Below are 26,765 nucleotides of genomic sequence, written 5' to 3' on the forward strand. Positions count from 1 at the left end.
CCTCTGTCCTTCCCCCACCGCTGGCAGGTCTGGCACTCGAGGTCATGGCTCAGACCCAGGGCCCCAGGTGAATGGGGGAGCCCTAGGATACAGAAAACAGCACTGCCTGCATCAGCCCCTGCCCTGGGAGGGAACAGGACACTGACAAGTAAATAACTGATTTTACTCAAGGTATCTTCTGCTTCAGCAAGAAACTAGTGAATAGAAGCCATCTTTCTCCTTTTATTAAACAGGTTGATATGTTTGTACACTGAGTATCTAGCCAGCCACAAGAGAGATACAGACTTTCTTTTAGGAAAGTCTGTTCTGTCTCTTCTGTTTCAGTGAGAAAACAGAGGAAAAGAGGAAAGAGATGCCAAGTCTTCTGTGGCTTCAAGGTTTGCAGGGTGAGAGCCACCCAGCATGCCCCCAGGCCAGCAATGCTTCCAGCCCAGGAACCCTGCCCTGCTCAGGGGCCTGCAGGAACCTTCCCGAGTCCCCTCAACTGCCAGTGGCCTTGGGGGACTTCTAGAGTCCTGTAGGTGCCTCGGCTCCTCCCATTATCAGTTCCCTGCTAGACTGATCTCTTACCCCATTTCTTGTGAGTATTCTCCTGGCGTGGTTCAGATGTGCTCTACGATCTCTAGTCTAGCATGATGACAGTTCACTAAGGGGACCAACCACAGATCGTTTCCAGGAGAGATCTGGAAATGAATGTCCCAAGTCCTCTGAAACCTGCCTCCCCTCCGCTCTTTGGCTGTTCTCACTCTCTGGACTAGAATTCTTGCTCAGAGGGCACGACTCTTCCCCGGCCACCTCCCCTCCGTTGGATGAGATGCCGTCCTGGGGAAATGAAGTATGAGGCCTTTGTCCAGAGGGATCAGGTATCCGGCCAAACAAAGGGTCTCTCAGGTGTGCACCCCGGGAAGGACCAACGGAGCAGCTGTGTGAATGGTCTACTCTTCTCCACGCTGAAGCAATGCTGCCCACGTGAAGGGAGCTCTTACTCTAGCTGCATTTAAGTACCCTCTGACTCTCACATTTTCCTTCCCGTGGATCATCTTTGGTTCCCAAGTTCCATTCAGTGAAGTCATGAGGTAACCTGGTTCTGATATACAACCCCACCCCTTAACAGAAAACAAACAAACTCAGAAGTTCAGAGCTTTGTGAAGTGTCTTACTGCTACTGCTAAGTCGCTTCAGTCATGTCCAACTCTGTGCAACCCCATAGACGGCAGCCCACCAGGCTCCCCCGTTCCTGGGAGCCTCCAGGCAAGAACACTGGAGTGGGTTGCCATTTCCTTCTCCAATGCAGGAAAGTGAAAAGTGAAAGTGAAGTCGCTCAGTCGTGTCTGACTCTTCGAGACCCCATGGACTGCAGCCTACCAGGTTCCTCCGTCCATGAGATTTTCTAGGCAAGAGTACTGGAGTGGGGTGATATCGCCTTCTCCGAGTGACTTACTGGAAATAAACAATTTCATAGCTTGGCTTTTAGATGTAAAAATGTTATTAGATGAAGCAGGGAATTGGCATTAGGTAGCCAACTCCCTCACCCGATCCTACACATCCTGAAACTTGGGACCCAATCTGGCCACAAACATTCCTGGGCATGACCCTGTGTCACAAGGGTCTAGGCAGACAGACAACTTGAGGGTGCTGGACCTTGGCAGAGGTGGCTGAACAGCACGTCATGCACACAGACCATCACAGACAGGCATGCCAAACCCACCAGCACCAACTACTTACTTCAAGGACCTGCTGCTCAATACCCGTAGGAATCCCAAGGGAAGGGAGGGAAGAAGGGAGTGAGAGCCAGGAGAAAAGAGAAGATATTGACAGACTTTAGAAAAACATCTTTGCATCATGTATGAAACAGGGGAGTAGCCATCTTGGCCTCTTGGGTCTGACCATGCGGGCTCGTTCCTTTACCATGGTGGTGGCGCTGGACTGTCCCTCAAAATGTAACTCAGTCAAAGGGCTGTTGTTCAGACACTTGGCTGAGGGGTCTCAGGAGCAGAGGAGGTGGAAGCCTCTCCAGCACAGAGGCCCCCTTTGGGCTGGTGATGTGACCCTTCTCCGCTCCTCACCTCCCCACAACCTGCTTCTTACAGACTCGTCCCCTCAGTGCTACTTTCCCTGCTCTGGCTTGCCCGCCAGGGCCATAGACCCTGCCTGGCCTCTCGTATGCTTTCAATAACACTACTTTCTTCTAAACACCACACACAGTGCTTTCCATGTGTTAACTCATCAAATCCTCTCATCAACACTATGAAGTAGATTACTTCAACCCGATGAAGGACATATTACTCTCGGTTTATAGGTAAGAATAATAGGTCCTATTTAGAGGGACTGAAGCGGACCCAAATGGAATGGAGAAGGGGAAGATTCTCTTTCCAATCCTCCGTTTAGGATGTTTTGGAGGGATCAACATATCCAGTAAAAAGTAGGTCATCCCTAATTTCAGCACACTCGGCAGTAACTCTGAGCAACCGTACTTCTCTAGACAACAGGCTCCCCAGGGAAACACGGTCGCGCGATCCCCATTCAGTTTCTCACAGACATCTCTCTCCAGAGATGCTAGATAGGGCAGGTTTTTGTTCAGAGGACTCCGTGTCTAAAAGGCCAGGCACGGCTCCTGCAATGAGAAAAGTCCTTCCGCCCAACATGGCTGCTTGGGGAGGCTGACCTCGGCCTGAAGGCTTTCGAGCCGGATGATGTGCTGGTTGGTTGATGAGTTTTTCTCCCGAAAGTCTTCTCTGAGGGCGTGTACTTGCATGGAGAGTTGTCTCTCAACTTCTGATGCCTGTAAGCAAAAGAGACCATGGGGCTGATTCAGAGGTTGTACAAAGGAAGGCCGTTCAGAATTTTGCCTTTCATTTCTCAAGCATATCTTTGCAACTCTATTCTACAGGAAGTACAGATGAGAAACAACCGGTTTCCCACCCCGTTCACTTTGTTCTCTCATGCCCAAACAAGACTGACCCCTATCCCTACCTAAAGCATGAATGACTCTGTCTAGGTCTAAGACCACTTCGCTGATCAGAGGAAACAGGCCTAGAAAATAGTAAGTTCTCAAATGTTAGTTATTATCATTATGACTCTGCACACAGCAGAAGCTCCACAAACATCTACTAAATTCAGAGACAGTCTCAGTATTTTACAAGAAAGAATAAGACCAATATACCTAAACCTTAGAAATTCCTTTATCTTCCCCGTCCATTTCCTTAGTGGGGGCCAGGCAAATAATCTATCTGTCTTACTCCCAATGTGGGCACTATTTAAAATACCCTGTCATGTCTGTTAAGATTTTTGCTGTTCATTTCTCAAGGATGTTTTCTGTACCTCTCGATTCTCTGGGGAGTGCTGGCCGAGGGGCTCCTTTCCCACCCTAATCTGTTTATTCTCTAACGTGGAAACCCAGCAAACACCAAGTACCATTCAGTGTATCCGCGCCTTCTCTCGAATATGCAGGAGAATGTTTTGAAAGAATGTGCCCTTGGAAGGATCCAAGCCCTGTCACACCCCTGAGGGCCCAGCCAGCCAAGCCTGCAGAGCAGAGCCCTGAGCGCAGCCCTGGGGAGGGTGGCCACAAGACAGGGCAACTCACTGCCTCAGTGCTTCTTGGAGGCCAAACGGGGTCAGTAAGCTTTATGGGTTCTCAGGGGAGATCACAGCTGCAGAAATGGTGAGGGAAGGCTTTCAGAGGAGGCGGGTGGTAATAATCTTGAAATGGTAGGTGAGCTGTTCAATGAGGCTCTCATAGTAATGGTCACACGTTCAATAGCTCCTTTTATCTTCAAGTGCTATGTAATCAATTGCCCATCTTTTTTTGGTCCCACAGATTCAACAAACATGCCCCCCTCCCTGCCCCCAGACTACAGAGCCACAAGAATCAACCCACAGTGCTAATTTTTAAACAATTACAAGATACACAGCAAAAGAAAAGTCAAACCATCTCTTTTTTCTTATTCTAATTTTAGTTTTAGACACTACCAGCTTATTACCGAATCACTTAGAAACACAGTATTAGTCGCTCCTGCCTAAAAATACCATGAGTATTATTTACCAAGTGCTCCCTATGTGCCAAGAACTGTGCTAAATGCTTTATCTCAATTGTCACAACCAAAGTGGGGCCTATCACCCTCACTCAAGGCAACAAGCTCAGGGAGGTGAGGGATCTTGCCCCACATCTCAGTGAATGACAGCATCAGAACGGTCAATTTGGGGTTATCTTACTCTGAAATTAGGACTTCAGTACTACCTTCTTATACAGTACCTTGAAGTAGGTTTTCCTATTTCTATCACTCACTATTGAAACCAACTTTATGAGTCCAATTTAGACTTTTTTTCTTTTTTTTTTTTTTTTTAATACTAAGCAATTTTATTTATGACTCTTGAAATTTCTTTGAATAGAATTTAGGGCCCATAAGGAAAATTTCCTCTTAAAAATGCTGTAGTTTGGTAGTTTGGTCACCTACGTCAAATTCAGTTGACTATCAGAGTTTCAAATATGCTGGAGATTACAAAGCACTGGGTAATTTAGGCAGCTGGGACCTTATTCTGAGCATCGCCATCTTGACATGAATCATGAGACAACCAAGCCTAAGAGGTGCACTGGGGACCACAAATAGGCCCAGTTATCAGAAGGGCTCCTGTAGACAGTCTCCTCTCAAAGCAACCTTCCTAGAAACGAAATTTGTCTCTTCCCTCCAGGCATCATGACACCAGAGTCTCAGCTCTTAACCACTATGTTATAATGTCTCTTTAAAATGTCTGACTCCTCAGATGTACCCAAGGATATACTGTTGACGAAGGCTTTTAACCTATAGCTCTCATTTGAATCTCCAACCGCCCAAAGAAGCAGGAATTGCTGGCCTCATTTTGCAGACAAGGAGGTGGAGGCCGAGAGGGAGTGGCCCTGCCCTGGCCCTCCTGGTTCTGTGCTCGCCCACAACACCCTGGCCACCTCCAGCCAGGAGGCCAGTCACCGGTCTGTGATGGTGATGGAGGGGAACACATCGGTCAGACACATAAGCACCATTTTCAAGGAGCTAATGCACCTTCCAAAATATATTATTTCCTTCTTTTTCAGAGATGGAAACTGGCACAGATATTTTAGATCTAACAGAATGAGTATTAGCTGTTTCTGCACATAAATGAAATAATGATGGCTGAAGTTTGTCCGTAACTCTAATGTTCTAAATGCTTTCTAAATAAAGTATCAGAAAGATTATAAAGTCAGTTTTACTTCTATAATGAACACAGCACACTGGTGCTTGTCAGTGCTGAAGCCAGGATTTGTACCCAGATCTGCAGCTCCTACCCTGACACTCTCAGCCCCAACACACAGCACTCCCTTTCTACTCTCCTTTGCTCCCTCTCAAAAAAGCTTACAAAATGAAAGTGACATCAGACTGACAACCTTGAATTTATTCTAATTTAAGACAAAGGGTGAATTATTAAAAACCATTTGTAATTTACTACAGTTGAAAACTGTTGCATTAGGACATCAATTTAAAAATAAATTTATTTTTCAATTTCCTATTTTTATTTATTTCTATTTTTTGGCCACACCATGTGGGACCTTAGTTCCATCACCAGGGATCAAACTTGTGTTCCCTGCAGTGGAAGCACATAGTCTTAACCACTGGACTGCCAGGGAAGTCCCTATTTTTCAATTTTCAATTTCTGTAACAGAACCCCATTGCAGAATATGGGTTTATTTTCAAAGTACATTTTGTTGATTTCTCCCCAATCTTTCTGTGTGTATGTACACACTTCTGTGTGTGTGTACAATTAAATTACTCATGATCATATTGCTTATATAAATTTTTCTTTTTTCACTTAGCATCAAAACATCTGATATCAAAAACAAACATCAGGTGTCAAAAACATTTCCATGTTGTTTATTATTGTGTGTGTGCATGCACTAAGCTGCTTCAGTCGTGTCCAATTCTTTGTGACCCTATGGATTGTAGCCTTCCAGGCTCCTCATGTCCATGGGTTGCCACGCTCTTCTCCAGGGGATCTTCCTAACCCAGGGATCGAACCTGTGTCTACTGCACCTATTGCATTGGCTGGTGGATTCTTTACCACTAGCGCCACCTGGGAAACCCAATTATTTATTATTATACTTCTTAGTCATCACTTTAAATGGCTTCATAATATTTCATCATGAAGATAACTTATGATTTCCTCTAGCAATGGCACCCCACTCCAGTACTCTTGCCTGGGAAATCCCATGGATGGAGGAGCCTCATAGGCTACAGTCCATGGGGTTGCTAAGAGTCAGACATGACTGAGCAACTTCACTTTCACTTTTCCCTTTCATGCATTGGAGAAGGAAATGGCAACCCACTCCAGTGTTCTTGCCTAGAGAATCCCAGGGACAGAGGAGCCTGGTGGGCTTCCGTCTGTGGGATCACACAGAGTTGGACACGACTGATGTGACTTAGCAGCAGCAGCAGCAGCACTCCCTTGTTAGGCATATGTGATTTTCCCAGATTGCACAGTTATAATGATTACATGTCACTGTGATGGTGGTAGTAGAGCTTTCCTACTAATAGAAGTAGAATGGAAAGCCTGAGTTTTCCGGTGGAATGCAAAAACTGAAAAAGTAGATGATTATAGTTTAGAAGAGGAAATCTACACCAATTTGAACCAAAAATGGGTTTATGATTACCCTATGCTTAACTGGAAAATTCAATTAACCAAAAGTCTCTATTTTCTTATTTTCAAGGTCTTATTGTTCTTGATAAAAACTTTCAAATTTGTAATGGGTGCTATCAGCTTATTGAGAGCATATTATATGATAAGTCTCCTTTTTACTGTCTTGGGTATTTATAGTACTAAAAGTAATGGCCAGCAGATGATACCACCCTTATGGCAGAAAGTAAAGAGGAACTAAAAAGCCTCTTGATGAAGGTGAAAGAGGAGAGTGAAAAAGTTGGCTTAAAGCTCAACATTCAGAAAACGAAGATCATGGCATCCAGTCCCATCATTTCATGGCAAATAGATGGGGAAACAGTGGAAACACTGTCAGACTTTATTTTTGGGGGCTCCAAAATCACTGCAGATGGTGATTGCAGCCATGAAATTAAAAACACTTCCTCCTTGGAAAGAAACTTATGACCAACCTAGATAGCATATTCAAAAGCAGAGACATTACTTTGCCAACAAAGGTCCATCTAGTCAAGGCTATGGTTTTTCCAGTGGTCACGTGTGGAAGTGAGAGTTGGACTGTGAAGAAAGCTAAGCGCTGAAGAATTGATGCTTTTGAACTGTGGTGCTGGAGAAGACTTTTGAGAGTCCCTTGGACTGCAAGGAGATCCAACCAGTCCATTCTAAAGGAGATCAGTCCTGGGTGTTCATTAGAAGGACTGATGCTGAAGCTGAAACTCTAATACTTTGGCCACCTGATGCAAAGAGTTGACTCATTGGAAAAGACCCTGATGCTGGGAGGGATTGGGGGCAAGAGGAGAAGGGGACGACAGAGGATGAGATGGCTGGATAGCATCACCGACTCGACGGACATGAGTTTGGGTAAACTCCGGGAGTTGGTGATGGACAGGGAGGCCTGGCGTGCTGTGATTCATGGGGTCGCAAAGAGTCGGACACGACTGAGCGACTGAACTGAACTGAAGTAAAATATAAATATATAACAAACTTCTGAGTTTTATTTTTGGAAGGCTTTGGGAGGAATTGGCACACTGAAGCCTAGTGAGAACAAAAGACTACCATACATTTTTGCATTTACTTCAGTTCGGTTCAGCGTCAGTCCTTCCAAAGAACACCCAGGACTGATCTCCTTTAGGATGGACTGGTTGGATCTCCTTGCAGTCCAAGGGACTCTCAAGAGTCTTCTCCAGCACCACAGTTCAAAAGCATCAATTCTTCAGCGCTTAGCTTTCTTCACAGTCCAACTCTCACTTCCACACGTGACTACTGGAAAAACCATAGCCTTGACTAGACGGACCTTTGTTGGCAAAGTAATGTCTCTGCTTTTGAATATGCTATCTAGGTTGGTCATAACTTTCCTTCCAAGGAGGAAGCGTCTTTAATTTCATGGCTGCAATCACCATCTGCAGTGATTTTGGAGTGCCCCAAAATAAAGTCTGACACTGTTTCCACTGTTTCCCCATCTATTTGCCATGAAGTGATGGGACTGGATGCCATGATCTTCGTTTTCTGAATGTTGAGCTTTAAGCCAACTTTTTCACTCTCCTCTTTCACCTTCATCAAGAGGCTTTTTAGTTCCTCTTTACTTTCTGCCATAAGGGTGGTTTCATCTGCATATCTGAGGTTATTGATATTTCTCCCAGCAATCTTGATTCCAGCTTGTACTTCTTCTAGTCCAGTGTTTCTCATGATGGACTCTGCATATAAGTTAAATAAGCAGGGTGACAACATACAGCCTTGATGTACTCCTTTTCCTATTTGGAACCAGTCTGTTGTTCCATGTCCAGTTCTAACTGTTGCTTCCTGACCTGCATACAGGTTTCTCAAGAGGAAGGTCAGGTGGTCTGGTATTCCCATCTCTTTCAGAAACTTCCACAGTTTATTGTGATCCACACAGTCAAAGGCTTTGGTATAGTCAATAAAGCAAAAATAGATGTTTTTTCTGGAACTCTCTTGCTTTTTCGATGATCCAGCGGATGTTGGCAATTTGATCTCTGGTTCCTCTGCCTTTTCTAAAACCAACTTGAACATCTGGAAGTTCACGGTTCACGTATTGCTGAAGCCTGGCTTGTAGAATTTTGAGCATTACTTTATTAGCGTGAGAGATGAGTGCAATTGTGCGGTAGTTTGAGCATTCTTTGGCATTGCCTTTCTTTGGGATTGGAATGAAAACTGACCTTTTCCAGTCCTATGGCCACTGCTGAGTTTTCCAAATTTGCTGGCATATTGAGTGCAGCACTTTCACAGCATCATCTTTCAGGATTTGGAATAGCTCAACTGGAATTCTATCACCTCCACTAGCTTTGTTCGTAGTGATGCTTCCTAAGGCCCACTTGACTTCACATTCCAGGATGTCTGGCTCTAGGTGAGTGATCACACCATCGTGATTATCTGGGTAGTGAAGATCTTTTTTGTACAGTTCTTCTGTGTATTCTTGCCACCTCTTAATATCTTCCGCTTCTGTTAGTTAGATTTTTACCAATACCTTTCCAAAGGGAAGGTTTCATTTCTGGTAATATGTTAGGTTAGGTTACTTGGACTGACTTTCCTACTGAAAACAGCTAAAAATATTGGATAAAATGGAAAAGACTTCTTAAAAGCGTCAAAGAGCTGACAAGATAGTGATGGAATCATAAGAATGCTTCACATTATTACAACCAACCAATGGAACACAAACAGTAACAAATAAACCTAATTACACCACAAATGAACAGCAAAACCACAAGTAAAGTGGGTAGAGAAGAAAATAACTCAGTTAAATGGCTTTGGAAAACAATCCTTTGACTGTGTACTATAAGGTTCAGGAAGAAAGAACTACACAGAGCTACTGAACTGTAGGTCATAACTTGATTCTCACAGATGTATGGGTTAGCAATTCTAACATTACTGTGTTTATAGAATTGAACAAATAAGTAAATGTATCATGGATAATGAGAACCACGTTTTCCTGTGGAAAAAGAAGTTACAAATAAGGAAAGAGGGAAGGCTAACATGAACCTTATGGTACTAGATTAGAATTGAAGACATCAGAACGAACTTACGGTGTTTAACACACACACACATATATATATAAGTGGAGGGATTGAGAAAATGATTATATGCATCTGTTTATGAATGAGGTAAGTTTTTACACACTCATTCCCTAATTCTGTCTTCTGAGAGGACCTAAAAGTAATGACATCTTAGTGCACACATTGGTTTGTATACACTAATCTCTAAGAAATGAACCAAACAAAGCTCCTTGGAGAAATGGCTTGTTTCAGGGTCGGGGAGGAAAAAATACAAGATGAGCTTAAACCATCTTAGGATGCCAGAAAGAAAGGAAGTGCTTAATAAATGAGAGAGGTACACTGAATGGACATAGAACTCAACTTGAAGGAGCTCCCAGTGGCTAAGGCTGGGACCATTTGATCAATGAAACAAATAATGATGGTAATGGATTAAAATGCATAGAATAAATATTCATGAGTCCACAATGATAAGTAAATAACTGGATAAATTAGTTACTGAGGGAAAAGAGGCAGCTCTTCCTTACAGAGAATTCCAACTAATAAATATAGAAGGAATGCTGTAAACAGAAAATCGCCAGCAGGCAAGCATCACAGCAGTAACTGCTGCAGGCAAGAGCTGGAGGATGGACACTAATAACTGGTGGCAAAAATTGGACAAGAAACAGGGTATTTATACAGTCTCAAAGTATCTCCCTGTAAGGCTTACTAATCACAAGGAAGAAAAGAGTAACTTCACAGTGGAGAAGCCTGGCAGATACTACCTTAGAAGTTACTGTCATCAGTTAAAAAAAAATGTCAAACACGACGTGTCCTCAATATGAACACTGAGAAGGGCGCCACTGCACTTCTGTGCTACCTTGCAAAATGGCATAACCTAATCATGACAAAACATTAGACAAACCCCAAATTGAGGGACTTTCTATAAAATAATCCATCATTACTCTTCAAAACTACCAACTTCAGGAAAAACAAACCAAGACTGAAGAACTGTCAGAGATTGAAGGAGACAAAATAAACATGACAAATGAATACAACATGGGAGGTTGAACTGGATCCTGGGCCAAAAAAGGACAAAGGTGGGAAAGCTGGCAAAATCCCAGAAGGTATGTGGATTAGCTAATACTGTCTCAATGCTGGTTTCAATAACTACTATGGTTACCTAAGATGTTAGCATTAGGGGAAACTAGAAGAAGGGTGTATGAGAATCTCTATCTTTCCCCTAACTTCCCTGTAAGGCTAACATTGCTTAACAACAACAATAAAAAACAGCTGATTGGTAGTGCCCCTAGACACTCTGCAGGAGAAAACGAGTTATCTCTGAAGGATGGGAACGTCATTCAAGGTCAAATAATCTCCATAAATAATGTTCTAATAAAAATAAGCAGATTATAGTAAAACAAAACAAAAATACACATGGAAACAAAGATTCATGAGCAAGAACCAGCATAAGCAACAACAGAAACAGATTCACAATGACTTCAGATCCTAGAATTATCAGTTACAGATTATAAGACAACTGTGATTGTGTTTAGATAAATAAAAGGCATGATTAAAAATCTCTCTATGGAACAGGAAAATATAAAATACAACCAACCAGTCTGAAAATGGCACAAGATGTCCAGCGATAAAAAACAATCCTTTTAGTTCACATAGTGCCCTGGACACATACCTCTAGCAGAACACATATTATATTTTATTACAGTTATCCATTTGCATCCTTCTCCCTCACCACATTTTAAGCTTTTTTTAAGATGGGGGGTGATGGTATCTAATTCATTTTTATATTGCCAGTGGATAGCGCAATGCCTGGCATATGATAAGTACTCAAAAAATGTCTGAACTAAGTATCTCTTTCATGGCTGTTAGAAACTGCCCTTGATTAAGTAAAAAAGAATCAAGTCTAAATGTATAGTAATATAGCTACCATGGGATGAAAAAAAAAAGTAAAAATCTCCAAAGAACCAGAGTAGACACACACCCCCAAATTAAAGTCAAAATGTTAACAAAGTTTATTCCACTTTTAGAGTGGCTAGATTTATTCTACAAACTAGGGATACAATAGTGAGGAAGACAAAAAGTGTTAGTCACTTAGTCTCAGTCAGTGTCTGACTCTTTGCAACCCATGGACTGTAGCCCACAAGGCTCCTCTGTTCATGGAATTCTCCAGGCAAGAATACTGGAGTGGGTAGCCATTCTCTCCCTCCAGGGGATCTTCCAGACTGAGGGACTGAACCTGGGTCTCCTGCACTGCAGGCAGATTCTTTACTGTCTGAGCCAGATCTGGTCTCTAGAACTCTCTGAGCTGGAACCCTACTAGAAAAAAGAAACCAGTTACTGAACTCCTTCACTGTATACACAAGGAAACTGAGGCCCAGAAGGAATCCATAAGGATCATATAACAAGTAACTGAAAGGTAAAACAAGTGAGATACCAATTTAGGGAGAATGACTTGAAAGGATGGAAAAACAAATCACAAGAAACAGGAACTTAAATTTTAATAGCAAGGCAGTTGACAGAGAAAGGTTAGAGAATGAAAAAACAAAATCAAACCTAACGCTGGTTAATATTCAAAGAAAAATATTTTCTTTTCCTGCTCTCTCTCTCATCTTGGATTTCAACTAGTTTGAAGTATAATTTACTATTTTAACCTCTCTTCTGCTAGACTTTGAGCCCTAGTATCCACAACATTATTTAGTACATCACTGGTTCTTAAAACATATTTGCACAATGAATGGTTTATATTTTATCAGAAAATCAGTTTTCCTATAAGGTTCTGTTTTTCACTTTAGAATACAAAATATCCTCTATAGACTATGCAAACCACTACTTTTTTTTTTTTTTTTGGCCAAAACAAATACAGAAACAAATATCTAACAATTCTTTCAAGTGAAAAATTCAAGATTTTAACAAAATGAAGATAAATTTCATGTTGATCAAGCTTTTTTTTTAATTTTAGCTTAATAGGAATCTTAGTTTTCCTGAGCAACCCAAAGTTCCATACCTGTTACAGGTAGATATTTGCCCATCTAATCATGCTGGGTTATTGGGTTCTTGCAAATTTATGGTGTTACATGACAATGGTGTGGCTATAGACATCTGCTGTACTATTTTGCTAATTAATACTATCTTAGTGCAGGTATGTGATGCAGACAGATGAGACTCACTTTGTACTCAAGACCTGTAGAACAAGGTTCACTGCAGCGTTGTTTGTAGAAGACTAGAGGCAACCAAAGTGTCCACCATTAGCAGCCTGTATGTATCAGTGCAATCAAATGCTGTATAATCTGCCTGCACCAATACGACAGGCAAGAAGTCTACCGGTGAGTCATCCATGCATCAATTACTTTGCCTTAATGTGGAAAGATGTCAACAATGTAACATATTTTAAAAAGCATTATATGTTTATTTAGGTGCACACATGCATAGAAGAATGCCTGGAAAGCTGTTCATCAAAATACTATCAGAAATTACCTATAGGACATGATATTCCTAGCAATGTTTGCCTTGGAAAAGAATTTTTTGTAAAGTTGAAATATTCAACAGTAGTATGTATTATCTTTAATAATGAGGGAAAATAAAGTTATTTATTTAAAAATAGATAAATTCATAAAATATCAACCTAGGGACACAGGTGAAAGGAAAAAAGTGTATTATTAACATCAAATAAAGATCAGAAATTTTAGTAATAATGAGGCTGGGGAGAGTGATACAACAATTATAACAAACCTCAGACAGCATAAGCTTAGAAAGACTGAAGGGGAAGAGTATTTTATTTTTTAAACTTTTAAAGTTTGAAAATTTACAAAGTTTCATGTCCCTATGAAGTATACAAAAAATACAAGACACAATCTCCACCCTCAAGCAACGGAAGGAGAATGAGGTGAACGCTCATGAAGAAAGCCAATACAAGGCACAGGATTCTGGCGTGCGCTGAGGGTGGCATGAGAGACGCACAAACCGCTCAAGACAAAATACGGCAGATGTCTTAAGGAAGACATCTTAGGGAAAGCCAAGCATACAGTTGAGTGATCTGGAGAAAACTATACAGCCACTGTACCCCAGTTTCTTCATCTGAAAAATGGTGAGTAAAAGATCTACCTTAGCATTAAGATGAAATAATGTTAGGGAACCATGGACTGAAACCTTCTGCCCTGACCAGGGATGAAAACAATCACTTACACAAGTTGTCTCTCATGAGAAGGTTCCAATAAGGAACAAGGAAATGACAAGCTGCCGCCAACCTGAAGAATTTGGGAGGGGCCGAAAAGAGGGAGGAGATGCTGGGCCATAGTATGTCCTGCCAACCTCCCGGAAACTCTCATGCTGGAATCTGTCTTCACCGGGAGACTCTCATGCCACCTGGAAATGCCCAGACCATATATGGACACAAGCAAGGTGATGGGGCAGTGACAACCCAGAAATTAACCCCTCCTCCATAAAACCCGAGACTGCGAACCAAGAGGCAGAGCAGTCCTGGGTTCCCTGACCTTGCTGCTCTCCACTCAAGTGGCCCCTTTTCAATAGTGTCTTGCTTCATCAGCAAGTGTGTCTCCTTGGACAATTCATTTCCAAGTGTCAGATAAAGCCCCTCTTGGGGCCTGGAAGGCATCCCTCTCTAGTCACAGTAATGTAGATAAAACGTTTAGTGCAGACTAAATATGTAAGAAGTTATAGCTATTACTCTTATCTATGATCAAGTGAAAACTCCAAATTGTGCTCATAGGAAAGCATGCAATTTCAAAGTTGAAACCTCAGAGACTACCTGGTCCTGACCCCTAATTTGGTGGTTAATGAAACGGAGGCCTGGGTCAACAGAGTGAGGCCTTTGATGTGATCTGAGTGAACCACAGTAAGGTCTTGCCTAAGACCACACATGACTACCGTTTTCAGTTTCTTTCCATTTCAATACCATTTTTTTCTTCTTTTAGACAATAACAAAGAGTCACATATTAGATGCTTTTCAAGGATACCAAAAACTCATCCTCTAGAATGAAGAAAGTCTGATGCCACTACCAGTGCGTATTACTCACGAGAGGGAATACCTGCTTACATGAAACGCGTGGAAAGCTGCTCCTTGACATTTAGAAGGCGCACACCCACTAGATAGGTGCCATGTCTAATTCTGTTTGAATGAACTTTAAAAGTAGAGCACAATAACAGTTTTATTGTCATCCTTTTAATCACTGTCAAAATGTAATCCCTCAGTATCAAAGGCCAGCAACTCTGGCAGCACAGGCTTTTAATTGAAAAAGACAAAAGGACAAATGTCAGTCTGCTTTTGTTTCTGGAGGAGGGCCTTTACTCCATGTCAGATCCCTACTGCTCGTTAAGTAAAAAATATTTCAGAAGTCAGAGAAAAGGATTTACATTTTTAAATGTCCTACGAGGACCCATACCAGAAAACAAGCCCTGGATATCCCCAATACACTGGACTCACAATCAGAGCTTTTGATTCACACGTAGAGCTTTTTTTTTTTAAATCTTTTTTTTAAATCAAAATGACACAATCCTCTGTGTTCACTTGATGGCCTGGTGCTTTGCACTAACTCCAACATGGATGAAACACTTGCTTTCTATGCTTTTAATTGAGGATACACAGAGAATAAGACTCAACTCTTGTGGAAAAACTGTCTTCCGAATTCAGGGTCTGAAAAGAACAGTTCTTCTTCTCTACCAATTACAGTATTGTGCAACCTCAAGCAAAACCGCAATGCTTTGTGCCTCAGTTTCCTCACTTGTAAAATTAGGATAAAGTGTAGCTCTCCTAATTGGTGGTCACTTCCCACCAACATAAAAACAAAATTATTGGGTTTAAATGTAAAAGAGGGCAGGTCTCAACAGCCTAAGAAAATGCGGTAGAGACTGATGGCAAGAAGGACAGCCCGAATTGAGGCAGAGAATCTAGGCGCTCTCTTTTGCCCATGGATGGGGTGTGGTGATCACCTCAAAGGTCTTAGCGGTAAAGGGGGCGAGGACATGGACCTGAAGATAAGCTAAAAGAATTACTATCCAGCTAAACTGAGGAACTGCATTGTCTACAAGAACATGTCTATCCTGGAACAGGCTTCCCTGTTCCCTCAGGGTTGAAAACACCGTGAGCACTGCAGATTTCCCAGAATTTGAAATGTTTACGCTTTCAAAAGATTACATGGAGGTACTTGGAAGAGAAACTGAGAACCTTTTCATAATAAACAGGAAGGCTGAAGGGCAAGACAGATACTTTGAATGACATTCGACTTAACAAAGTTTAATTTAGGTCAGTGATGGGAATGGGCTGGGCTAAGTAAACACTAGGAGTCCTTCCCAGAAGACCGGTGGTGTCCCAGGGACACACTCAAGATTCCCTCAGAAAATAACTGTCACGGCTAATCCTAATAAAGAAAATTCTAGTATTTTTAATGCTTTTTATTTCTTTTAGTCATATGACCCACCAGGGGATTCATCTAGACCTTAAGAAAGGTTGGAATGTTCCAATGTTACTGTTTGGAGCTGGAGAAGGATTAAGGAAAATCTGCTCTCCTAATTGGTGGTCACTTCCCACCAACATAAAAACAAAATTATCAGTCTTCCCCAGTAGCTCAGTGGTGAAGAGTCGCCTGCCAATGCAGGAGACATGGGTTTGATCCCTGGTCCGGAAAGACCCCCAGGCTGCAGAGCAACTAAGCCTGGACACAACCACTGCGCAGTCCACCTGCCTGCGGCCCATGCTCCGCAACAAGAGAAGCCAGCACAGCGGGAAGCTCGAGCGCTGCAACTAGCGAACAGCCCCGCTCTCTGCAACTAAAGAAAGCCTGCACAGGAATGAAGATCCAACACGGACAAGAAATACAATTATTTTTAAAATTATCAATCAAACTATGTCTTTTCCTTTTCTCTCTGTACATGCCTCTATGGTTCTGCTTATGGCATGCTCCTTTTTTTGGAATATCTTTCCCTGAAAATTTTCACCTGATGAATTCTTAACCTTAATGACCCAGTTCAAAGGTGACCCTTATATCACTTTCATAATCTCCTAGGTTAAAACGACTACATTATTTGCAGTCCTGTAATAATGCTCTTTTGAGTATTACATACTCTTTTTTGTTTGCTTACTACATAGTCTGTTTATTTGTTTACATGTGTGTTTTCTTTCTTACACTGTGAAGGCCTTAAGGACAGGAATTGTATCTCATATTCATCTTTGTTTGCCTACAAATATACACAGCACATAGTAGGTACTCAAATGTTTACTGTATGAGATAAAATCTGAATTCCTTAAGTGTGTACTTTTTGAGGTGGTCAAGCTAAGGTTGGAGGAAATAGAAGTGGGATTAAGCTAAATCCCAGAAGTGTCCCTTTAGCAAATTCCCAGCAGGATCACCAGGTAGTTAATGAGATAATTCCCTTTGATTTAAATAGTCCATCCTCAGGAAAGGGCACTCTTTCCCCCACAGGTCATCACCATGGCTCAGGCGGGTTTACTTCCACTTTGATGTAAATTAGCCGTGACTGATCTGAGGATTTGCTGGTTGGTGCTTCTCCCTGTACCTTCAGTCTGCCTGTGTGTGGAACCTAATACTCAGAATCCACAACTTCTTCCCCTGTGCCGTCTATAAACCTCACCAAAGTCCTTTCTTTTATAAAGTTATTATTGATTGTTAGGAAATGAGTTCGAATTAAGTCCTTTTTGGAGCTTGTCATTAAGTAGGCATTCCCAAGAGAACATTTGGGGGCTTCCCAAGTGGCACAGTGGTAAAGAACTTGCCTGCCAATGCGGGAGACACCAGAGACGTGGGTTCAGACACAACTAAGCACACACACACACTTGGGCTTTATATCAAAACTTATTTATTTATCCTGAAGAGAAGCTCATGTTCTGTTAGTTTGCACTGAATGCAACAAACTAAACCTGAAGAAAAGGAAGATAATGAGCATTTACTAAACACTTTCCGTGTCGGAGCACCACTCCAGGTAATATATGTTATTTCATTCTATCTTAACAATGCTACGGGATATATCCTATTAACCCATTTTACAGAACGAAGAAAGTGAAGCTAAATTGAGTAAGTTATATAGTTGGACACTTGATTAGTAAATGACAGAGCTAGTATTCAAATGCAAGTCTGATGCGAAAGTTAATAAAAATGTCACTCTATAGCCACACCCACAGGAAAAGACCCCTCAGACCGACCTGGAGTTAGGCTTACCTCCTCCACATGTCCAGCTAGATCACTGACTGCATCTCAAACTCAACAGGCATGAAAACTGAACCCCTGATTCTAGGGCCTCCACCAAACATGCTTCTCCTGCGTCTCCCCTTTCTCAGCAGATGGCAACTCCATTCTTAGGAGTTTTAGCTCCACACAAAGGAATTAGCCCACACGCCTCCTTTTTTCACTTCTACCCACATCCAATCCATGTACAAATCCTGTGGGCTGTACCTCTGAAGTTTACCTCAGAGGGCTGTTATGAGCATGAATGAGTTGATGTTTTTTAAAGCACTGTTAGAACAGTGCTCGGCATAAGCATCCATGAGTACTTATGGAGCAAAAGAAACACCCAGCATCCTACCGTTACTCTTTGTCCCCACTCTACCACTCTCCGTTAGGCCAGCATCATCACCCACCGGGACTACTGACTGCAGGAAGTCATCACCTAAGCGGTCTCCTTGCTTCCAGCCTTGTCCTCCTAGAGCCTACTCTCCAAGCAGCAATCTTTCAAAAACCCAAGTTATATTTTGTCACTGCTTAAAAGCATCTAGAAGTTTTCCATCTTACTCAGAATAAAATGCAACAAAGTTCTTACTATGGCTTATAAGACTCTACCCTCTTCACACATCACATCCTTGTGGTGAAGGGGCTTGTGTAACTCAATGAGTCATGCTGTGCAGGGCCACCCAAGATGGACAGGTCACAGAGAAGAATTCTGACAAAATGTGGTCCACTGGAGGAGGGAATGGCGACCCACTTGAGTATTCTTGCCACAAGAACCCCATGAACAGTATGAAAAAACAAAAAGATATGACACTAGAAAATGAGCCCCCGGTCAGAAGGTGTCCAATATGTTACTGGGGAAGAGAGGAGGGCAATTAATAATCACTCCAGGAAGAATGAAGAGGCTGGGCCAGAGCAGGATCATCTTTCTTGAGGCTCAGCTGTGGATGTGTCTGGTGGTGAAAGTAAAGGTGGATGCTGTAAAAAACAATATTGTATAGGAACCTGGAATGTTAGGTCGACAAATTAAGGTAAATTGGATGGGATCAAGCAGGAGATGGCACAGGGAACACTGACACCTTAGGAATTAGTGAACTGAAATGGACGGGAACGGGCAAATTTAATTCCAATGACCCTTATATCTACTACTGTGGGCAAGAACCTTTTAGAAGGAATGGCGTAGCCCTCATAGTCAACAAAAGAGGATGAAATGCAGTACTTGGATGCAATCTCAAAAACAAAAGAATGATCTCAGTTCATTTCCAAGGCAAACCATTCAACATCATAGCAATCCAAGTCTATGTCCCAATCACTAATGCTGAAGAAGCTGAACAGTTGGTTCTATGAAGACCTAAAACAACTTCTAGAATTAACACCAAAAAAAAAAAAAAAAAGATGCCCTTTTCACATAGGGGACTGGTGCAAAACTAGGAAATCAAGAGATACCTGGAGTAACAGGCAAGTTTGTTCTTAGAGCACAAAATGAAGCAGAGCAAAGGCTAACAGTTTTGCTAAGAGAACACACTGGTCACTTCAAACACTCTCTTCTGACAACACAAGACACAACTTTACACATGCACATCACCATATGGTCAATACTGAAATCAGGTTGATTATCCTCTTTGCAGCCAAAGATGGAGAAGCTCTAGTCAATCAGCAAAACAAGACCAGGAGCTGACTGTGGCTCAGATCATGAACTCTTTATTGCCAAATTCAGACTGAAATTGAAGAAAGCAGACCACTAGACCATTCAGGTATGACCTAAATCAAATCCCTTCTGATTATACAGTGGAAGTGAGAAACAGATTTAATGGACTAGATCTGATAGACAGAGTACCTGATGAACTATGGACGGAGGTTTGTGACACTGTACAGGAGACAGGGATCAAGACCATCCCCAAGAAAAAGAAATGCAAAAAAGCAAAATGGCTGTCTGAGGAGGCCTTACAAATAGCTGTAAAAAGAAGAGATGCAAAAAGCAAAGGAGAAAAGGAAAGATATACCCATTTGAATGCAGAGTTCCAAAGAATAGCAAGGAGAGATAAGAAAGCCTTCCTCAGTTATCAGTGCAAAGAAATAGAGGAAAACAATAGAATGGAGATCTCTTCAAGAAAATTAGAAATACCAAGGGAACATTTCATGCAAAGATGGGCTCAATAAAGGACAGAAATGGTATGGACCTAACAGAAGCAGAAGATATTAAGAAGAATACAGCAAGAATACACAGAAGAACTGTACAAAAAAGATCTTCACGACCAAGATAATCACTCACCTAGAGCCAGATATCCTGGAATGTGAAGTCAAGTGGGCCTTAGGAAGCATCACTATGAACAAAGCTAGTGGAGGTGATGGAATTCCAGTTGAGCTATTTCAAATCCTAAAAGATGATGCTGTCAAAGTGCTGCACTCAATATGCCAGCAAATTTGGAAAACTCAGCAGTGGCCACAGGACTGGTAAAGGTCAGTTTTCATTCCAATCCCAAAGAAAGGTAATGCCAAAGAATGCTCAAACTACCACACAATTGCACTCATCTCACTCGCTAGTAAAGTAATGCTCAAAATTCTCCAAGTCAGGCTTCAACAATGCATGAACCGTGTACTTCCAGATGTTCAAGCTGTTTTAGAAAAGGCAGAGGAACCAGAGATCAAATTGCCAACATCGTCTGGATCATGGAAAAAGCAAGAGAGTTCCAGAAAAACATCTGCTTTAGTGACTATGCCAAAGCCTTTGACTGTGTGGATCACGATAAACTGTGGAAAATTCTGAAAGAGATGGGAATACCAGACTACCTGATCTGCCTCTTGAGAAATCTGTATGTAGGTCAGGAAGCAACAGTTAGAACCGGACATGGAACAACAGACCAGTTCCAAATAGGAAAAGGAGTACGTCAAGGCTATATATTGTCACCCTTCTTATTTAACTTCTATGCAGAGTACATCATGAGAAATGCTGGGCTGGATGAAGCACAAGCTGGAATCAAGATTGCTGGGAGAAACATCAATAACCTCAGATATGCAGATGACACCACCCTTATGGCAGAAAGTGAAGAACTAAAGAGCCTCTTGATGAAAGTGAAAGAGGAGAGTGAAAAAGTAGGCTTAAAGCTCAACATTCAGAAAACTAAGATCATGGCATCTGGTCCCATCACTTCATGGGAAATAGAAGGGGAAACAGTGTCAGACTTTATTTTGGGGGACTCCAAAATCACTGCAGATGGTGACTGCAGCCATGAAATTAAAAGACACTTATTCCTTGGCAGGAAAGTTATAACCAGCCTAGACAGCATATTAAAAAGTAGAGACATTACTTTGCCAACAAAGGTCCATCTAGTCAAGGCTATGGTTTTTCCAGTAGTCATGTATGGATGTGAGAGTTGGACTATAAAGATATCTGAGCACCAAAGAATTGATGCTTTTGACCTGTGGTGTTGGAGAAGACTCTTGAGAGTCCCTTGGACTGCAAGGAGATCCAACCAGTCCATTCTAAAGGTGATCAGTCCAGAGTGGTCATTGGAACAAATGATGTTGAAGCTGAAACTCCAATAGTTTGGCCACCTGATGCAAAGAGTTGACTCATTGGAAAAGACCCTAATGCTGGGAAAGACTGAAGGCGGGAGAAGAAGGGAACGACAGAGGATGAGATGGGTGGATGGCATCACCAACTCAATGGACACGAGTTTGGGTAAACTCCAAGAGTTGGTGATGGACAGGGGGGCCTGGCGTGCTGCAGTCCATGGGTCACAGAGAGTCGGACAGGACTGAGCAACTGAACCAAACTGAACTAATCTGTGTGGGAGATCCTCTGTAACAGCACCCAGGAAAAGTGCTCTTGAGTGACCATGTAGGGTGTTTCTTATCATTTGTTATTACAAACAATGCTGCAAAGTATATCCTTGACGACTTGCTTGAGAAATTCCCAGAAATGGAACTACCCAGCCAAGGAATGTTTACAATTTAAATACAGTTGTCACTGTAATTATCCTCCAGACAGGTTTCATCAATTTACGCCCTACCCCTTGTCCTCTCTGAGTTTCCTCACACCCTCAGAAATACAGTTAGTCAGATTAATTTTTTTTAGCCTTTGTAATCCAGTAGGTGAAAAATAGTATTAATTTGCATTTCTCCTCTTAGGAATGAGCTTGAGTATCTTTTCTTGTATAAATTCAGGTGTTCTTCCTCTGCTACAAACTAACTGTTCACATCTCTTGCTCATTTTTCTATTGGATTGGTTGTTAGTTTCTTTGAAATTGATTTACTTACATCAAAGCTGTCAACCTTTGCTCTGTCATATGTGGTGCAAATACTTTCTGTCAATCCTCATTAATCTCTTCACTTAATCTATAGCTTGTTTTTCAACTTTATTGTAATTTAACTGACAGGTAACATTGTGTAAATTTAAGGTAAACAGCATGTTGATTTGATATCCTTATATAAAGCAAAATGACTACCACCTTAACATTAACTAACACCTCCATCCATGATGCTGGGAAAGATTGAAGGCAAAAGGAGTAGGGAGCAGAAGAGGATGAGTTGGTTAGATAGCATCATCATCTCAATGGACATGAATGTGAGCAAACTCTGGGAGATACAGTGGAGGTGACAAATAGGTTCCATGGATTAGATCTGGTAGACAGAGTGCCTGAAGAACTATGGACTGAAGTTCATAACACTCTATAGGAGGCAGTGACCAAACCCATCTCCAAGAAAAAGAAATCCAAGAAGGCAAAATGGTTGTTTGAGAAGGCTTTACAAATAGCTGAGGAAAGAATAGAAGTGAAAGGCAAGGGAGAAGGGGAAAGATATACCCATCTAAATGCAGAGTTAAAGAGAAGAGCCAGGAGAGATAAGAAGGCCTTCCTCAATGAACAACACAAAGAAATAGAGGAAAACAATAGAATGGCAAAGACTAGAGATCTCTTTAATAAAATTGGAGACCTCAAGGGAACATTTCACACAAGGATGAACATGCTAAAGGACAAACAGTAAGGACTGAACAGAAGCAGAGGAGAACAAGAAGAGGAGGAAAGAATACACAGATATACAAAATACACAAGAATACAAAAATGGTCTTAATGACTGGGATAACCATGATGGTATGGTCACTCACCTAGAGCCAGACATCCTGGAAAATGAAGTCAAGTGGGCCTTAGGAAGCATCACTACGAACAAAGCTAGTACAGGTGATGGAATTCCAGATGAGCTATTTAAAATCCTAAAAGATGACACTGTTAAAGTGCTGCATTCAATATGTCAGCAAATTTGGAAAACTCGGCAGTGGTCACAGGACTGGAAAAGGTCAGTTTTCATTCCAATCCCCCAAAAAGGCAATACCAAAGAACGTTCAAACTACCATACAATTGCGCTCATTTCACATGCTAGTAAGGTTATGCTCAAAATCCTTTAAGCTAGGCTTCAGCAGTATGTGAACCAGAACTTCCAGATGTTCAAGCTGGGTTTAGAAAAGGCAGAGGAACCAGAGATCAAATTGCCAATATTCACTGGATCATACAGAAAGGAAGAGAATTCCAGGAAAACATCTACTGCTTCATTGACTATGCTAAAGCCTTTGACTGTGTGGATCACAACAAACTGAAAAAAATTCTTAAAGAGATGAGAATATTTGTCTCCAGAGAAACCAACATGTGGGTCAAGAAGCAACAGTTGGAACCTAACATGAATCAACTGATTGGTTTAAAATTGGGAAAGGAGTACCTCAAGGCTGTACACCTTGTTTATTTAACTGCTATGCAGAGTACATCATGTGAAACACTGGGCTGGATGAATCACAAGCTGGAATCAAGGCTACCAGGAGAAGTATCAACAACCTCATATATGCATAATACCCTCCTAATGACAGGAAGTGAAGAGGAACTAAAGAGATTCTCAATGAGGGCTAATGAGGAGAGTGAAAAGCTAACTTAAAACTTCACATTCAAAAACTAAGATCATGGTATCCAGTCCCATTACTTCATGGCAAATAGATAAGGAAAAAGTGAAAACAGTGACAGACTTTATTTTCTTGGGCTCCAAAGTCACTGTGGACAGTGACTGCAGCCATGAAATTAAAAGACACTCGCTTCTTGGAAGGAAAGCTATGACAAACCTAGACAGTGTATTAAAAAAGCAGAGACATCACTTTGCCGATAAAGGTCCATACAAAGCTATAGATTTTTTCGTCATCATGTACAGATGTGAGAATTGGACCATAAAGAAGGCTGAGTGCCAAAGAATTGATACTTTTGAACTGTGGTACTGGAGAAGACTCTTGAGAATCCCTTGGGCAATAAGGAGATCAAACCAGTCAACTGTAAAGGAAATCAACCCTGAATATTCAATGGAAGGACTGATGCTAAAGCTAAAGTGCCAGTATTTGGCCACCTGTCGCAAAGAGCAGAGTCACTGGAATAGACCCTGATGCTGGGAAAGAGTGAAGGCAAAAGGAGAAGGGGCAGCAGAAGAGACAATTAGATAGCATCACCAACTCCAACCGACATAACTCTGAGCAAACCCTGGGGAGACAGTGAAGGATGGGGAGGCTGTTGTGCTACAGTCCATGAGGTCACAAAGAGTTGGACATGATTAAGTGACCAAACACAGCAACAACATAAGACTCTATGAGATTCCTTTCCCCACCTGCCCCCTGCTCTTTCACCCCCCATATTACAGGATGAGTTGTTTTCAGCAGGAAAATATTAAGAATTTTACTTTAAATCTTTCATTTGAGTAAAACTGATGGAATATGAGTCAAGTCTATTTTACCCTTCTACATAATTACTTACCAGTAGTCACAAACGATCAATAGTCACAAAAATATTTATAAATGAGATATAAAAGCCTTTTCCTCCCTCAGATTTATGTTATCGGTTATGCCCATTTTGCAAAAACTATTCAAATGGAATTCAAGCATAACTACATTCCCTTATGGAAAAAAATCCACAGTAAGATTTTTTTAAAAAAATATTTCCTACTAAATGTCAAACACGGAAATGTGGAAGAGCAGGGTTTAGATTTTGGAGACAGCAGCTAAGTGGTCGGGTAATCTCCCATTGGACATTCCACCAGTAAATTTGGACATTTGTTGATGAAAATACTTCTCACATCTTGCCTCACTAAGATTATATGTCATCTGATGGTTGCCATGGAAATAGTAGTAATGCTAACAAGGATTAGCCCCATACGGTTTTACCACTGGGTACAGGATTATTTTCTGTGAAGTCACTGGGGAAGCAATACAGATACTACGTGGGAATAAAAAACTGGTGAAATTTAAGTAGTGAAGCCCAAACCCTTCCTCCAAATTAGAGCCAATCCATTCCCTACCCGGATAATACCTACAGCTTCATCACCTAAGTTCTGAGCCTCTTTAGATTCCACATTCTCCACAGAGTCTTTCCTAACAAATCTCAGCTCTCAACTCTCAGTCTGTCTCTTGATTCACATTCTTTAATGGCCTACATACCATAATTTACTTATCTAATGATACTGTTTTGCCTGGTTTCCCAGACGCAAACTGAATCAACAGTTCCTGAGTGTGTGCTCTCCACCCGGCAAGGTACTGTCACGTGAATGACCTCCTTAAGTCCTCATGATACCTGTTAGGCACGTATCATTAACCCACTATTTAGATGAGGAAACCAAACTCTGGAGAGGTGAAGTGATTTCCCCAGTACAAGTTTATTTCCTCAAAACAATCATTACTGTTTGACTATAGGCTCCTCAAGGAAAGGGAGGCTTGCCTCTTGCCACTTCTCCAGGATTCAGCAAGGGCTTGGCTTACAACAGGCAATCAGTTGGCCAAAAGTGATTTAAAGAAAATCAACAGATTAAAAAAAAAGAAAATCAACAGAGAAAAAAATAAATAAAAAGGACTACCCTGGATATAAACAAGTTGGGAGGCAGACACTGCTGGGGCTTTTGTTTGTTTGGTTTTTGTTTTAAGAAATCAAACATACTGAAAGATTTCTAACAATGTCCATTTACTATTTTGAAGAAAATAAAAGATCTTATATAAAGCTATATTCTATGAACATACTGTTCGGTCTTGATCAGTTGCGAGATATATTACAAGACATTTGTTATTACTAATAATGTAATGAAGTTAATATTTCATTTCTTCAAAAAAATTTCAATAGTAAATTCAAAATGTTCACATATTTTCATGACTAGGAAAAAAAAAAGGTATTAGAGCTAGAGCTTGTCCTCTGTCCACATTAAACATGTGTCTTGATGGACAAAAGGTTAAGAAGCAAAGAGCACTGGGGCAGGGATTGGCTGCCGCTTGACTCCTTTCCTAGCTGGATGAACATAAGCAACTCAGGTAAGCCATCTGGCCTCTGTCTCCTCAGGCCTTCCAGCACAGGGACATTAACTCTGCCCACAGCCAAACTGTCCTTCAGGGACAATGAGATGTTACTTTGTGTTCTGAGTTGGCATCTGGTCTATTTTCTTGTTTCTCCAAGATGGTGAGAGAGCAGGAGGAGCTTACTGCTTCTGGAAACTGCCGAGGGTGCTGGCTTCATGAAAATGGAACCCATAAGCTTTAAAGTTGACTCAGTTGTCTCCTTCTGAGAAAAACAGAAGGTCAGAGGATGAGCCTCTTTCAAAAACTTCAGATTAAGAAAAACAGAAATTTATTATGGGAAGTTGGCTACAAAAAATGTCTATGATTTTAAACAAAGGAAGTTGTTCCAAGTGAGTGTCCACTTCTGATCAAAAGCATATCTCACTTTCTCAGCCACTAAATACATAATAAAAACCCATTTCCCACTTCTCCAACATGTTGGAAAATTGATGAGTTAATGTTTGCTAAAGCTTTCAGGTATAAGGTGCTATCTCACAGCTAAGCACTATTCTATTTAAACTTGTTTCTGTTTCTTTTCTGTCATCTTCCATGTCTATCTGGGATG

At 41.5% G+C, this 26,765-nt stretch overlaps 1 protein-coding gene across 2 annotated transcripts in view; it reads right to left on the reverse strand.

The window, feature by feature from the left end:
• The window catches only part of BICDL1 (BICD family like cargo adaptor 1), an 80,215-nt gene that overhangs the window by 25,313 nt on the left and 28,137 nt on the right, over positions 1-26,765 (reverse strand). For both annotated transcript variants that reach the window (XM_070386038.1, XM_005891472.2), the window contains exon 3: positions 2,665-2,781. In XM_070386038.1, the coding sequence (XP_070242139.1) occupies positions 2,665-2,781 (117 nt within the window). The remainder of the gene's footprint in view (positions 1-2,664; positions 2,782-26,765) is intronic.

Source organism: Bos mutus, chromosome 17, assembly GCF_027580195.1.
Source record: "Bos mutus isolate GX-2022 chromosome 17, NWIPB_WYAK_1.1, whole genome shotgun sequence".
NCBI classification, from domain to species: domain Eukaryota; kingdom Metazoa; phylum Chordata; class Mammalia; order Artiodactyla; family Bovidae; genus Bos; species Bos mutus.